The 14022-nt window shown below is 41.4% G+C and overlaps 1 protein-coding gene across 3 annotated transcripts in view; it reads right to left on the minus strand.

Annotated features, from left to right (window-relative positions):
* The window catches only part of LOC126175493 (ribosomal RNA processing protein 36 homolog), an 86658-nt gene that overhangs the window by 48789 nt on the left and 23847 nt on the right, over positions 1–14022 (minus strand). For 2 of the 3 annotated variants that reach the window (XM_049922334.1, XM_049922318.1), the window contains exons 2-4: positions 5051–5196; positions 4646–4754; positions 481–609 (exon numbers count right to left, since the gene is read on the minus strand). In XM_049922334.1, coding sequence (XP_049778291.1) covers positions 481–609; positions 4646–4754; positions 5051–5169 — 357 coding nt within the window. In that variant the 5' untranslated portion in view covers positions 5170–5196. Of the gene's footprint in view, positions 1–480; positions 610–4645; positions 4755–5050; positions 5214–14022 lie in introns of all 3 variants that reach the window. The other variant, XM_049922326.1, reaches the window with a different exon arrangement.

Genomic DNA, 14022 nt, shown 5'->3' on the forward strand with positions numbered 1-14022 from the left:
TTCCAGTGCAGGAATTCAGTTTTTACTTTGTACTTGATGAATGAAGATAGGCTATCCTCAGAGTACTGTAAGAATATTCAAATGGAGTTCAAATTTTGGGAGTGGTTCAGTTGAGGGATATAAAACAAGAGCGTGGTTGTAAAGTGAGAAAGAAAAATCATGTGTCACTTGCACCAAAAATGGTAAGATATCCTAAAAAGCAAGTCATTAGCTGCAACAATCCAAACTTAAGAATGTTGAGAGTCGGTATTGCAAATTGTAACAGCTGCCTACAATATGCAAGTATCTCACATTGAGCCCCACTCAGGAACACTGATACTGGTTACACATACTCAACACAATGTTGGTCCATACTGAGTAGAAGAGTTACTTTTTTCACACTGTGTAGTCGAGAAAGATATACTGTATGAGACCAGGCAAGTCAGTAATTCTAAACCTATTTAACTGTTAAAGTTAAGAAGTAGTTTTATAAGCACAAACCATTCTTTGTAAAATGTACTTGATCTTCTCCTTCTTGGCAGTATTTGTCTCCTTTTCTAGCTCATTTTTAAGTTGTTCTTTCTCTTTGTCACGAATTTCATTAACAAATGAATATGCATTTTTAAAAGTCTGTAACATTAAAACATAAATGCTGTTTTGATGACAAATACATAGAATTTAAATTTATATGTAATTTACCAATTGTATCAGAAAACTAATGCTTATAACAAATGCAATTCAATTCATTTGATAACAACTAACATAAAAATATAGTTGCTAAAAAGGAGAATAATTAAGAAATAGAAAATGACAACTGAAAACTGACAAACAATAAAAACAGTGTTACGAGGGGCATTGAATAAGCATTGCAACATATTTTTTTCTCAGTCAATTTTAGTTGAAAAAATGCGGAATTTGTTACAGATGTTCATCAGATATTTCCGCTTCAGCCCACACAGTTTCCTGATGTTCCGACAGATGGCGGTACTATACACAGTCTTCAAGACAGTATTCGTATTGGAGGTGCATTCCAAACAGAGCATCATCATTTGAGTTTCTTTTGGTGGAACACCAGAGCTCACAAACATTCATAGCCACCCCACCTGCAGATCGTCTATAAAGACCTAGCAGTGAACAAAAATGTGGTGAGTGACAGGGCGAGGCACTTATCATAGCAACAAGGTCAGATCTCCTGACTGCTGGCCACTCACACACAGCTGTGACTCCTGCAAAGTCTGAATGAACACACACACACACACACACACACACACACACACACACACACACACACACACACACACACACACACACACACATATTTGAGGTGTTCGATGGATTGCAATAAAACACCTAGCTGCACAATTGGACATCTCTGTTGATACTGCTGCCTAGTCTGCACACCCAAGGGGAGCTCACAGAACTTTATTCGAATTCTCTTCCTCCTCTGCCCTACAGCCCCGATCTCGTACCTTCCAGCTTCCATCAGTTTGGCCCAATGGAAGATGCACTCCATGGGAAGCAGTATATAGATTATGGGAAGGTTATTGATGCAGGAAGATGTTGGTTCCCACATCAACCAGTGGCGTGGTACAATGCAGGCATACAGTCCTTCCAAGTGTAGTGGTGTAAGGCCGCCACACTGAATGAAGATTACGATAAAAATAGTGTGTTGTAGCCTACAGTGGGGAATAATATGGTGTACTGGAATCCTGAATAAAAGCAATCAGCCCTAAGGAAAAAATGTATTGCATTACTTATTGAATGCCCATCATAAAAGAAAACTACAGCAATGTACGAGCACAGTTTTTCTGCAAATGAGTTGCTTCTGCTGAACGGTGTCATCCCGACTGCATGCTATTTTCATCTTGTATTTTCTTGTTGTAGCTTACAGGCTAAACTGTGGTGGGACAACATGGAAACAAGTGAGATATATGCACCCAAGGAGGAGACAGTTTATACGCCTCCAAACAGTCAGTGTTTGCAGTGGTTTTGGGTGTAGTGGTTCTGACTGAGTGTTGTGTGCATTTGGCATATAGTATTTGAGTTGCAGGGAAACAGGATGACACAGGGAATACATTTCAAAGACATTAAATATGGGTAGATCACTGGCCGGCCACAAGTGTGAGTTTTGCTGGGAGCTGAATGTTGCCCATAGTATAATTTCATGGCTATGGAGGAGTTTCCAGGAAGAGAGAACATTCAACAGTGGCATTAGAAAATTTGAGCACGGACTACATCCATGTTGATCATTATCCAAAAACACAATACCAACACAGCATCTACTCTGACTAGATACTCTATACACCTCCTGTAAGACCATATTGTTGGATTTGAGAGGTTGATCTGTATTCTTGGCAACATGCTCAGATGCAATCTTCTCAGAAAGAGATATCATATATCACAGTTGGCGTGTTGTCTTGCCAAACATGAATGGGCTCTAAGAACATTGGGATAATATGCTTTCTTCATAGTGGATATGAACTCAGGTTTCATCTGACAGACAATATTTAACACGCATAGCATGCTCCCGGACAAATGATTGTAGTCATAACACAATCCCTAAGGATCACTGCTCACCTCCAGAGAGCACTTGTCCAGTGATGGAAGGCATTGTCACGAGCCATTCAGGAAATACTAATCTACAGAATACGAAGGCCTTTAGTAAACTTACTGAATTGGGAGGGCATTCATATTGATTTTCTGTATGGCATCAGCACACAAACATCACTCAGGATAAGTGCTATAAATGACTAGCTCACACTTGTCTGTGGCTGGCCAATGATCTAGTCATATTTAATATCTTTAAAACGATGTTTTCTGCATCTTTATACCTTGTGTCTGTATCCCTATGGCATGTGTCACTGTTGCCAGAGCACTTTTTATCCACTCATTATCACAATGCCATTTGTTGTTCACAGAAACATGAGATCCGTTAACTTACAAACATGAGTATGTAAATAGGAAAGTTTACATCTGGAATTCAGAGACTACAGCCATCTGAATCTTGAAAAAAGACATTATGTGAAGGGCTAAATAAAAACAAGATTCCAACCCAGTTAACTATCATTAGCTATGAATGTAATGGTGACATGATCATCATATTGTCCATGAGGAAAAGCTAAAAATATAGCCCTTAAGAATAGCTCTGGATTACAGAAGAAAAGTGTTTCATTTTCTCGCTTACTCATGTTAGTTAAAAGATACAGCAGAAGCTGTGGGACTAAGCATCATCAATTAAACTAAGGAGATGAGAGTTAACATCAGCTTAAAACATAACCTCTGTGTTACTAGAAATGTAGTTAAAAATACATTTCTAGTTCAAGAGTTCAGTCACAAAAACAAATGGGGAGGCAGGTGTTAAAATTTGAGTACTGAATATGGCTAGAGAATTTTTTAAATGGTAATATTTTCACAAAATCTATGATCAAAATATTCAATAGCAATGTTAAATCTCTTCACTATGAAAGTGAAACATTAATGATAACAAATATAGATATCCTTCATGCCCAGGTCTGATTTCAAATGTACAGCTATTGAAGATTTAGTAATAAAAATAAAGTAAGAAAAATTGTTTAGTGGTAAAAATAAAGTGGTAAAAATAACAAAGTACTAAAAATAAAAAAAGTACTAATAAAAAAAGTACTAAAAATAAAAAAAAGTACTAAAAATAAAAAAAAGTACTAAAAATAAAAAAAGTACTAAAAATAAAAAAAAGTACTAAAAATAAAAAAAAGTACTAAAAATAAAAAAAAGTACTAAAAATAAAAAAAGTACTAAAAATAAAAAAAAGTACTAAAAATAAAAAAAAGTACTAAAAATAAAAAAAAGTACTAAAAATAAAAAAAGTACTAAAAATAAAAAAAGTACTAAAAATAAAAAAAGTACTAAAAATAAAAAAAGTACTAAAAATAAAAAAAGTACTAAAAATAAAAAAAGTAATAAAAATAAAAAAAGTAATAAAAATAAAAAAAGTAATAAAAATAAAAAAAGTACTAAAAATAAAAAAAGTACTAAAAATAAAAAAGTACTAAAAATAAAAAAGTAATAAAAATAAAAAAGTAATAAAAATAAAAAAGTAATAAAAATAAAAAAGTAATAAAAATAAAAAAGTAATAAAAATAAAAAAGTAATAAAAATAAAAAAGTAATAAAAATAAAAAAGTAATAAAAATAAAAAAGTAATAAAAATAAAAAAGTTGGTGTAGTTGGGACTTTCAGTAAAAATAATGTTGTTGAGGTCATGCTGGGGTGGATTGTAGTTTGAAGGAGGAAGTGTGAAGGACCAAAAATACGTCACTGAAGAAGAAAAATAAAAGAGGGTAAGAAAACTTAGAAAGAGGACTTCACAAAAAACAGGACAACTGGAAATTTTTCATGGATGTTCTATGTTCAAGCAGAACTGACACAAAACATTGTTCATCATTATCAGTGCACGAGCTCTGACAGCTCTTCCAATGAAACATTGTGTGTACCACACATGAGGGGGAAAAAATTTATCATTCTTTACTGGCATGCACTCAAATTTTCTCTGTCTAATTTTGTAGATTAAATTAAGTGATTAGTGGTTTCTTACTCTTGTTCTACAGGACTTTCAGTAAAACTATTGCCAGATTTGCATTTTAGATACAAATATACTAATTTCATTGCATAAGGCAGCATATTCTAACCTCATCATTAAAAGTACCACAAAGTGGATCAAACCTGGGATCCCTTCCCACATTATTTCTCAACTTTTTTGTATTGTGAACTGGTATCTTGGATGACATTTCACGTGGCCTGCAGACAGAAAAAATGTAATTATCTTGTTCACAGCAGAGTAAATAATAAGTGTATTATTTAATTTGTTCTGAACATCAAACGAAATAAAAAAATAAAAATGTGACATTATGTAACATCACTTTCAGGCGTTACAGTGAGAGAAAGTAAAATAAAGAAAATAAAAAAATATACTAATCACTACAAAACATACCGACAACTGTATAGTCACATACAAATATAAATGGCTATCATACATCCATATCATAAATCTCATCTTTCATATTTTTCATCTTACAACTAACCTTTCTACTCACCTGTTTTTATTAGCTCTTTTGAAGTCAGTTTTAGGGACACGTTTGGCACCAAACACAGCTTCACTGTACACTTTAGCTCCTAGCTCTTCCTTCAGTTTTAGGATTTCTTCAAAACTCATAGTTGCAAGTTCCTCTCTGATGGCCAGCTATACAAGTAGTATCTCTGTTACATATTAACAGTCAACATAGTGACATATGACAGAGTAAGAAACTGACATACAGAAATCAATATCATTCTATATTCAAACTTTCAAAACCTAAAATAAGTTAATTTGAAGACATTGTGGTGGTGGTGGTGGTGGTGGTGATTTATGCTTTGATGACGATGTTGCTCTGATTGGTTGTTTGGTTGGTTTGAGGGTTAAAGGGACCAAACTACAGGGTCATCAGTCCCTTTTTTCTGATGCAAGCAAGGCTCAAGGTACAAAAACACCCAAAGTACATTTGAGAAAGTTAAAGGGGAAAAAGGAATGGGGAACCACATCTAAAAAGAAAATGAATGGAACGAACAAAAAACGGGGAAAACATACACCACAAAGAAAAATAGAAGAAAGTATTAAAACAATATACCAGATGGTCTGGGGTGGCTGATGACAATAATAAAAGAGGATGAGCCAGCCACTCTGCAACACATTGAATGTCCACCCAAAAAAGACAAGACGAGGTGAAAACATGTAAGGAAAAGATGACCACCATGACAAACAAATGCAAAGGAAGTGTGACAGAGTTCAAATGGAGGGAGGGTGGCGGCCTCGGAGAGAAGATTAAAAGCCCACCCTTAGATGGTATGATAAAACCCCCCCCCCCCTACGAATAAAGAGTAAAACTAAATCTACTGTTGACGCAATGTCACCCAACACCGCAGGTAGGGTGCTAGGAAGGTTAAAAGCACAGGGGCTAAAAGTGAGCAGTTCAGCAAGATGTGGATGACAGTCATATGTGAGCCACAGTGATACAAAGGTGGGTCCTCGCTACGGAGGAGGTAGCCATGTGTTAACCATGTATGGCCAATGCAGAGCTGGCAGAGAACCACAGAATCCCTTCAAGAGGCCCACATGGAGGACTTATATACGTTTGTAGTCTCCTTAATGTTGTTAGTTGTGCATACTGAGATTATGCCCTTCTGTTACCAAAAGCTGAAAAATCTTGCGGCGTAATAATGATCAAGGTCAATTATGGGGTTGCCGATTTCCAGAAGCAGTTTCCATGTAGCCTGTTTGGCCAGCCTGTCACCAAGTTCATTTCCTGGGATTCCGACATGGCCTAGGGTCCACACAAACATTATGGAACAACTGGACCATTCCAGGGCATAGATGGACTCTTGAATGGTCGGTACCTAAGGTTGGCGGGGATAGCACTGGTCAATAGCTTGTAGGCTGCTCAAGGAGTCAGTACAGAGAAGAAATGACACACCAGGGCATGAACGGATGTGCTCAATAGCACAAGAAATGGCTGCTAGCTCTGCAGTGCAAACACTGCAGCCATCTGGCAAGGAGTGCTATCAATATGTCCTCCATGGACATATGCAAAGACAGTGTTACCATCAGCCATCTAGCCATTGGTGTAAAGCACTTCATGGTCCCGGTACATGTCAAGAAGAGAGATGAAGTGACAGCGGAGTGCTGCGGGTTTAACTGAGTCCTTAGGACCATGTGAAAGGTCCAGGCGAAGCTTCGAACAAGGTGTACACCATGGAGGTGTACATGAATGGTCCTTAAGTATAGGTGGTAAGGACTCCACTTCAGACAGAAGAGATCAGACGCGAACTGCAATCTTAAGCCCTGACCTGGGCCTCCGATGCGTGAGATGAACCACCGTGGGTGTGAAAAGGATACAGTAATTAAATGTGCTCAGGAGAACTACGAATTGGTGCAATGTAACTGGTGAGCAGTTTTGCACGCCTAACCTTCAATGGACGGACTCGGCCTCAACCAGGGTGCTGGTCACCGGACTCATCCTAAAAGCTCCCATTGCCAATCTAACATCACAGTGGTGCACTGGGTCGAGTAAATGCAACACTGAGGGCGCCAATGACCCATAAACCAGACTCCCATAGTTAAGTTGGGATTGAACGGCAATGTAGAGCGATCTGCACCCCAGTTGGTGTTGCTCAGGCAGCGGAGGCCATTGAAGTGCTGCCAGCACTTCCGCTTACGCTGACGAAGATGAGGAAGCCAAGTCAATCAGGCATCGAAAACCATTCCTAAGAATCAATATGTCTCCACTACAGTGAATGGATCGTCATTAAGGTAAAGTTCTGGTTCCGGATGAACAGTATGATACTGACAGAAGTGCATGACACATGACTTCACGGCAGAAAACGAGGCTGTGGGCTAGAGCCCATGACTGTGCCTTGTGGATGGCTCACTGTAGGTGCCGCTCACCAACACCAGTACTGGAGGAGCAATACAAAATGCAGAAGTTGTCTGCATACAGGCAGACGGACAGACAGCTGCTGCTAGACTGTTAATGGCCACTAAAAATAGAGATACACTCAATACAGAGCCCTGCGGGACCCCATTCTCCTGGATATGGGGGGAACTCTGGGAGGCACCTAACTTGGACATCAAAAGTACGAAGTGACAGGAATTTTTTGATAAATATCGGGAGGAGGCCCCGGAGAGCTCGCTCATATAATGTGGCAAAGATATGATGTCACCAGTTCATGTTCTAAGCTTATCATAAATCAAGAAAGATGGCAACCATGTGTTGGTGTCTGGTAAAGGCTGTTCGGATGGCAGACTTGAGAGAAACTAGATTGTCAGTGGAAGAGCGACCCTGGCGGAAACTGCCCTGGCATGGAGCCAGTAGGCCACATAACTCCAGGACCCAACACAGCCACCGACTTACCATACGTTATAACAGCTTACAAAGAATGTTGGTGAGGCTGATGGGCCAATAGCTATCCACATCAAGCGCGTATCTGCCAGGTTTGAGCATTGGAATGATGTTGCTCTCCGCCATTGCAATGCAAAGATGCCATCGCACCAGATCCAGGTGAAGATGACAAGGAGATGTCGCTTGTAGTCAGACGAGAGATGTTTGACCATCTGACTGTGGATCTGATCTGATCCAGGAGCTGTATCGGGGCAATGTGCAAGGATGCTGAGGAACTCCCACTCTGTAAATGAAGCATTATAGGGTTCACTGTGATGTTTAGTGAACGAGAAGGCTTTCCTTTCCATCTGCTGTTTGAGGTTTCAAAATGCTGGGGGCTAATTATCCAATGTGGAGGCTCAAGCATAGTGCTCAGCAAAGTGCTTGACAATTGCGTTAGCATCAGTAGATAACACACCATTGATGTTAATGCCAGTGACACCTGCCGGGGTCTGGTACCCACAAACACATCTGATGTTCGTCCAAACTTGGGAAGGTGGTGTAGGGCACCCCATGGTCGAGACGTACCTCTCCCAACGCTCCCTTTTCAGTCTTTTTATAAGATGGTTAACGTGGACATGGACCCATTTAAAAGCTATTAGGTGCTCTAGGGTGCCGCTTATGTCGCAGTAGAATTCGCCGACACTCTTTAATGGCCTCTTCCGGTGATCATCAAGGTACTGACTTTCGCTGGGGCACCCTAAAGAACAAGTGATCGTGTTTTCCACCGCAGAAACTATCGTTCTAGTGACCTGCTCAACTACCAGATCTAAGGTACCATGTGGGGGAGATTCAACGGTGACAGCAGAGGTGAAAGCTACCAGTCTGCCTTGTTTAAAGCCCATCTTGGTAGATGTCCAGGGGAATGGCGCTGCGGGAGTGAAAGGATAATGTAAAAGTGGTCACTACCACACAAGTCATTATGGGTTCTCCAGTAGATCGATGGGAGAAGTCCTGGACTGTAGAGGGATAAATCAATGGCCGAGCAAGTGCCACGAGGCACACTGAAATGGGTGGGAGCCCCAGTATTTGAGACGCAGAGGTCGAATTGAGACAGGAAAGTTTAGACATCTCTACCTTGGACAGTAAGCATGGTGCCACCCCACAAGGGGTTATGGGCATTGAAATCTCCCAAAACTAGGAAAGGTTTAGGGAGTTGATGAATCAGTGCAGCCAATGCGTTCAGGGGTACCGCACTATCTGGAAGAAGATACACGTTGCAGACAGTTATTTCCTGCGTCGACCTTATCCTGACAGCTGCAGCTTCTAGAGGGGTTTGAAGGGGCATAGGTTCACTGCATACTGAGTTCAGGACATAGACACAAACTCCACCTGACATGTTATTATAGTTGCTACAGTTGTTGTAGTATCCCCCACAGCCACGGAGGGCAAGGGTCCACATTACCAGGAACCAAGGTTCCTGGAGCGCAATGCAGAAAGCAGGTGTAAAGAGCTTAACAGTTGCCATAGATCAGCCAGGTGGTGGAAAAAACCACAGCAATTCCATTGGAGGTTGGTGTTATTGTGAGGCTGGGAAGGCATGAAGCACAGAAGGAGGCAGGCTACACCTCAGGGTCACCTGCTGCCACCGATTGAGTATTTGTATCCATTCCTATTGTGGATGAGGCATCAGTGAGATCCCGGTCCTCAGGGGACACTAAGATCTCTACCTCATCTTCAGGTGCAGAACTGGTAGGGAGTGGTGGTGTTGAGGCCACCGGAGGGTCCTTTTTCTCAGCAGTCTTCTTTGTTTGCTTGCCCTCTCGCTTCTCTTTAGGGGCTCGACGGGAGGACTTCGCCGAAGTAGCTTCAGGCACAGAGGAAGACCGTGAAGCCCTTCGTCCAGCAGCTTTTGGCTCCGTTAGCCACTGGCGAGTGTCTGCTGTGGCATTAGTGGAGAGCTTGGGAAAGAGGATCCCGAGGGACACTTTCGGCACGAGAGGAGCCGGAGGAGGCCGTTGTTTCCCCGGCTTGGGGGAAGAGGACCAATGTCTCCTGCATTTGGGGGGGCCTCGCTCCTGAAGTAGATTTTCCTGCCACCACCAAGGGAGCAGATTTATTCTGGAGGCCCGGAGGACCCACTGTTCGTGGCACAGAACGTGGTACGACTGGTACTTGTGACAGCGACGGTAATGTAGCTGCAGCATATGTGGACGTCAACCGAATGGAGTGTAATCGTTCAAATTTACATTTAGCCTCTTGGTACATTAAACAGTCCAAAGTCTTGTACTCCATGATTTTCTGTTCCTTTTGGAGTACTATGCAGTCTGGCGAGCAGGGGGAGTGCTGCTCTCCACAGCTGATACAAGTGGGAGGAGATGTACATGGAGTATCTGGATGCAGAGGACGCCCACAGTCACGACATGGCGCTGGAAATGCAGTGGAGAGACATGTGCCTGAATTTCCAGCACCGCATGGGGGAGGGACGTGCGGTTTAACATCACAGCAGTAAACCATCACCTTGACCTTTTCAGCCAATAAATCACCCTCAAAGGCCACGATGAAGACACCGGTAGCAACCCATTGACTTTGGGTCCCCTGTAAAGATGCCAGATGAAATGAACACCCAGCCATCCTCGATTGGCACGGAGATCATCATCCGATTGCAAGAGGAGGTCGTGATCGAAAATAATCCCCTGGACCATATTGAGGCTTTTATGGGGAGTGACGGAAACAGAAATATCACCCAGCCGGTCACAAGCGAGTAATGCCCAGGATTGGGCTGGGGATGCTGTCTGAATCAAGACTGCACCGCTTCTCATCTTTGACAGTGCTGTCACTTTCCCAAACTTGTCTTCAAAATGTTCAACAAAAAATTGAGGCTTCATAGGTAGAAAGGAGTCCCCATCCATTCTGCTACAGACTACATACCGAGGCGAATATGGCTCTCTTCTTTCGATAGCCCTACGTTCCTCCCGTGGTGTAGCGAGGGAGGGAAACAATTTAGGGTCATATCTGTCAGCATTCTATTCAATCTTGCCCTTCTTAGAGATTGATAGCACCTTACGGTCACCAGCAAGAGATGATTTAGTCCGCTTCATTGCGGGTCATCCACCCTGATGCCAACCACTCCGATCAGGGGCTCTTCCCATGGGTGCCACCCAGCCACAGCAAAGGCCACCTGGCATGATGGCCGTTGCTGGGAGTCCTGATGCCCCAGGAAGACAGGGATCTACTCCTTGGCATATGTGGGGAGTTTACAGCTCAGCCATCAGCAGTGCAATCCCTGTGTTGTCAGGGGGCTATCACCAAATGGGTACATGATGGCCCCACCACAACGGACTGGCTACCGTGCTGGATATTGAGTGCAGAGTAATCCAATATTGTCATGGGGGCGAAAGAGGACAGGAGAGAACGAAAGAAGATGACATACCCTGGAAAGTGCCCAAATAGTTGAATTGCAGGTGGAGTTGCGAAGCCGTGACAAGAGGTTCTGGAGATTGAATATAAGGACACTATGGATAACTCCTGCACCACGTAAGGCGTCCTTCCCCATATGGCCCGACTACTGTACAATTTGGAAAGTGACAGGTCAAACCGTAAATTGGGACCTGAACTTATAGGGACGAAAAGTATGAGAATCCTTTTAGTCACCTCTTACAATATGCAGGGGGGGGGGGGGGGGGATTTTGCTTTGACAAAATGCTGTCAATGGAGATTTAACTGTTAAGTGCACTACTGTTACCTTCAGAAGAGGTAAGCCCTCTGCATCAAACAGTAAAGCATCTAAACTTCATTGCTTTGTAACCTGCATGATACTGGCCTCTGAAACCAGCTGATGAGCCAGAACTTTGATGCTCTCTCGCTATAACTCAAGACATAGGGCAGTAAGAAGAAAAATGTTTAAATGCGATCAGGAGAAGATTCAGAACACTTGTTTATTGTAAGGAAACCTGGATAAAATTTAAAACGGCAATACTGTTCAAGCATTATATTTGAGCTTAGCTCATGATATACACAATTAAACGTAATGTACACACATTCATCGGAGGTAATTTTGAAATCTGCAGTTCTAGCCCATAATATTAGCCTTCTTAATGTTGGTTGCAGTACTGAGCAGCTACCTCAAGACTAGAAGACAAATGAAAGATCGAAAAATCATCCACAGAAAGAGACCATTGGACTGGGCTCCTCACATTACACACTATACCATTAATGGCTACTGCAAAAAGGGTAACGCTTAAGATTCTCCCTGTGTATGCCAGTCTGAGAGTGTGTTGCAATTCTACACCTATAATACCCTCTGATGGTTTGCATTATACTGGGAAGAATACCCTGGAAGCCCCATCCATGTAGCTGTTTGATGATATTGTATAGAGGCCTATATCATGTCATATCATAAGATTTATTATAATCAAAAAACATTCCTGTCAAGCGTTGCCTATGCAAAAAAAAAAAAAAAGTTTTTTGTATTGCTGCCTCCAGTAGTATTAGATTATCAAGTGTGGAGCATTATCTATGGAAACCACAAAGTAGGAAGCCAATAAGTTTCTGAATCAAGTGTCTGTCCTAAGTGGCTGTTAATTATTTGTTCCAATGTCTTTCCTATGTAACTGACATCTTTTACACTCTAATAACTACCGTATTTACTCGAATCTAAGCCGCACTTTTCTTCCGGTTTTCGTAATCCAAAAAACCGCCTGCGGCTTAGAATCGAGTGCAAAGCAAGCGGAAGTTACGAAAAATGTTGGTACGTGCCGCCACAACTAACTTCTGCCGTCGAATATATGTAGCGCGACACAGGCATGCTTTGTAGGCACAAAGATAAATACTGGCGCCAAAACCTCTGCGTCAGTAAATAAATTTAAAAAAAAAGTGGAAGACGAGTTTTTTTTTCTCCGCCGCGAGTTTCGACCACTGCATTTTCATACATTATCCAACAAAGTAAATACAAATTCCGTATTGTTCATCTTCGAATGTAGCACAATTTCAGTGTACTACGAAAATCTGACTGGCAAGACTGTTTGGGATGTTTGTCAATATGGCCAACTCCACATTCTGAATTTTTTCCTATCTGTGAGAAGAGATGGTTGCTAATAGGAACCTGATGAAATTTGAATCACATACAGTATTCTCTTGACCATAAGAATAATACGAATATAAACATTTTGCCATGTATTCTTTCGTGTTTGCTGCTATCTCATTCAAATCCTGTCTGCCTAATAAACTACGAAACTAGAGTGAGACAACAGCAAACGCGGAAGAATATACGTATCGTGTCATGTTTATATTCGTATTATTCTTATGCCTAATAATGATACAGTCTGAAATGAAGCACGGCAAGTGACTAGATTTTTAAATCTAAGATGACTAATTTCTGTGCAGAATTTGATGTAATAAAGAAGCGGCCGCAAAGATTTTCAAACGGAGAAAAATTTTCGCCTAACTCTCGTTCAGAACATGTTCTATCATACGCAGTCTATTATTTGATTCTTGTTGATCATTATCAAAGAAAGCAGCAGTGTAAGTAACAACAAATAGCAGTCTCTTGCCATTGTTTCGCTAATGAGACGATTCCTGTCTTTTTTGTTTTAATTGTACGCGGCGGTAGCGCGCACAAAAGCAAGCCATGCCGCGAGCCGCAACAGGCCGTAAACACGCACTATCAGAATACGACAAACAATGCATGACACAGTGCAGTAATGCATTTTCAGCTTAAGAGTGACGCAAACACCTATAACAAAGAAAACGGCACTTATCAGATCAAAGCAAAATAGGCAATCGATTCAAACCAGACAAAGCACGTGAAAAAGGAAGGATACCCGTATAAATACGGACGGAGCACCTGACGCATAGCAATGGCTATGTGGTGAAGCTTAACTGCTAAGCTTACGATTCGAACCAAACTACTGTAGCTGTATTGTCATTCATTCGACCTAAATTGTGTCTCATATTACAATGGACCAACTTTGTTTCGATTTGGAGGTGTGGCCTAAAACTTTTCTCTCTCCTTGAATTTCGAGTCAAATTTCAGGCGCGGCTTAGATTCGGGAATTTTTTTTTTCCTTGATTTCGAGTCTCATTTTTCAGGTGCGGCTTAGATTCGAGTGCGGCTTAGATTCGAGTAAATACGGTACTTGAGTTGACATGGTCCT

Source organism: Schistocerca cancellata, chromosome 1, assembly GCF_023864275.1.
Source record: "Schistocerca cancellata isolate TAMUIC-IGC-003103 chromosome 1, iqSchCanc2.1, whole genome shotgun sequence".
Lineage (NCBI taxonomy): Eukaryota > Metazoa > Arthropoda > Insecta > Orthoptera > Acrididae > Schistocerca > Schistocerca cancellata.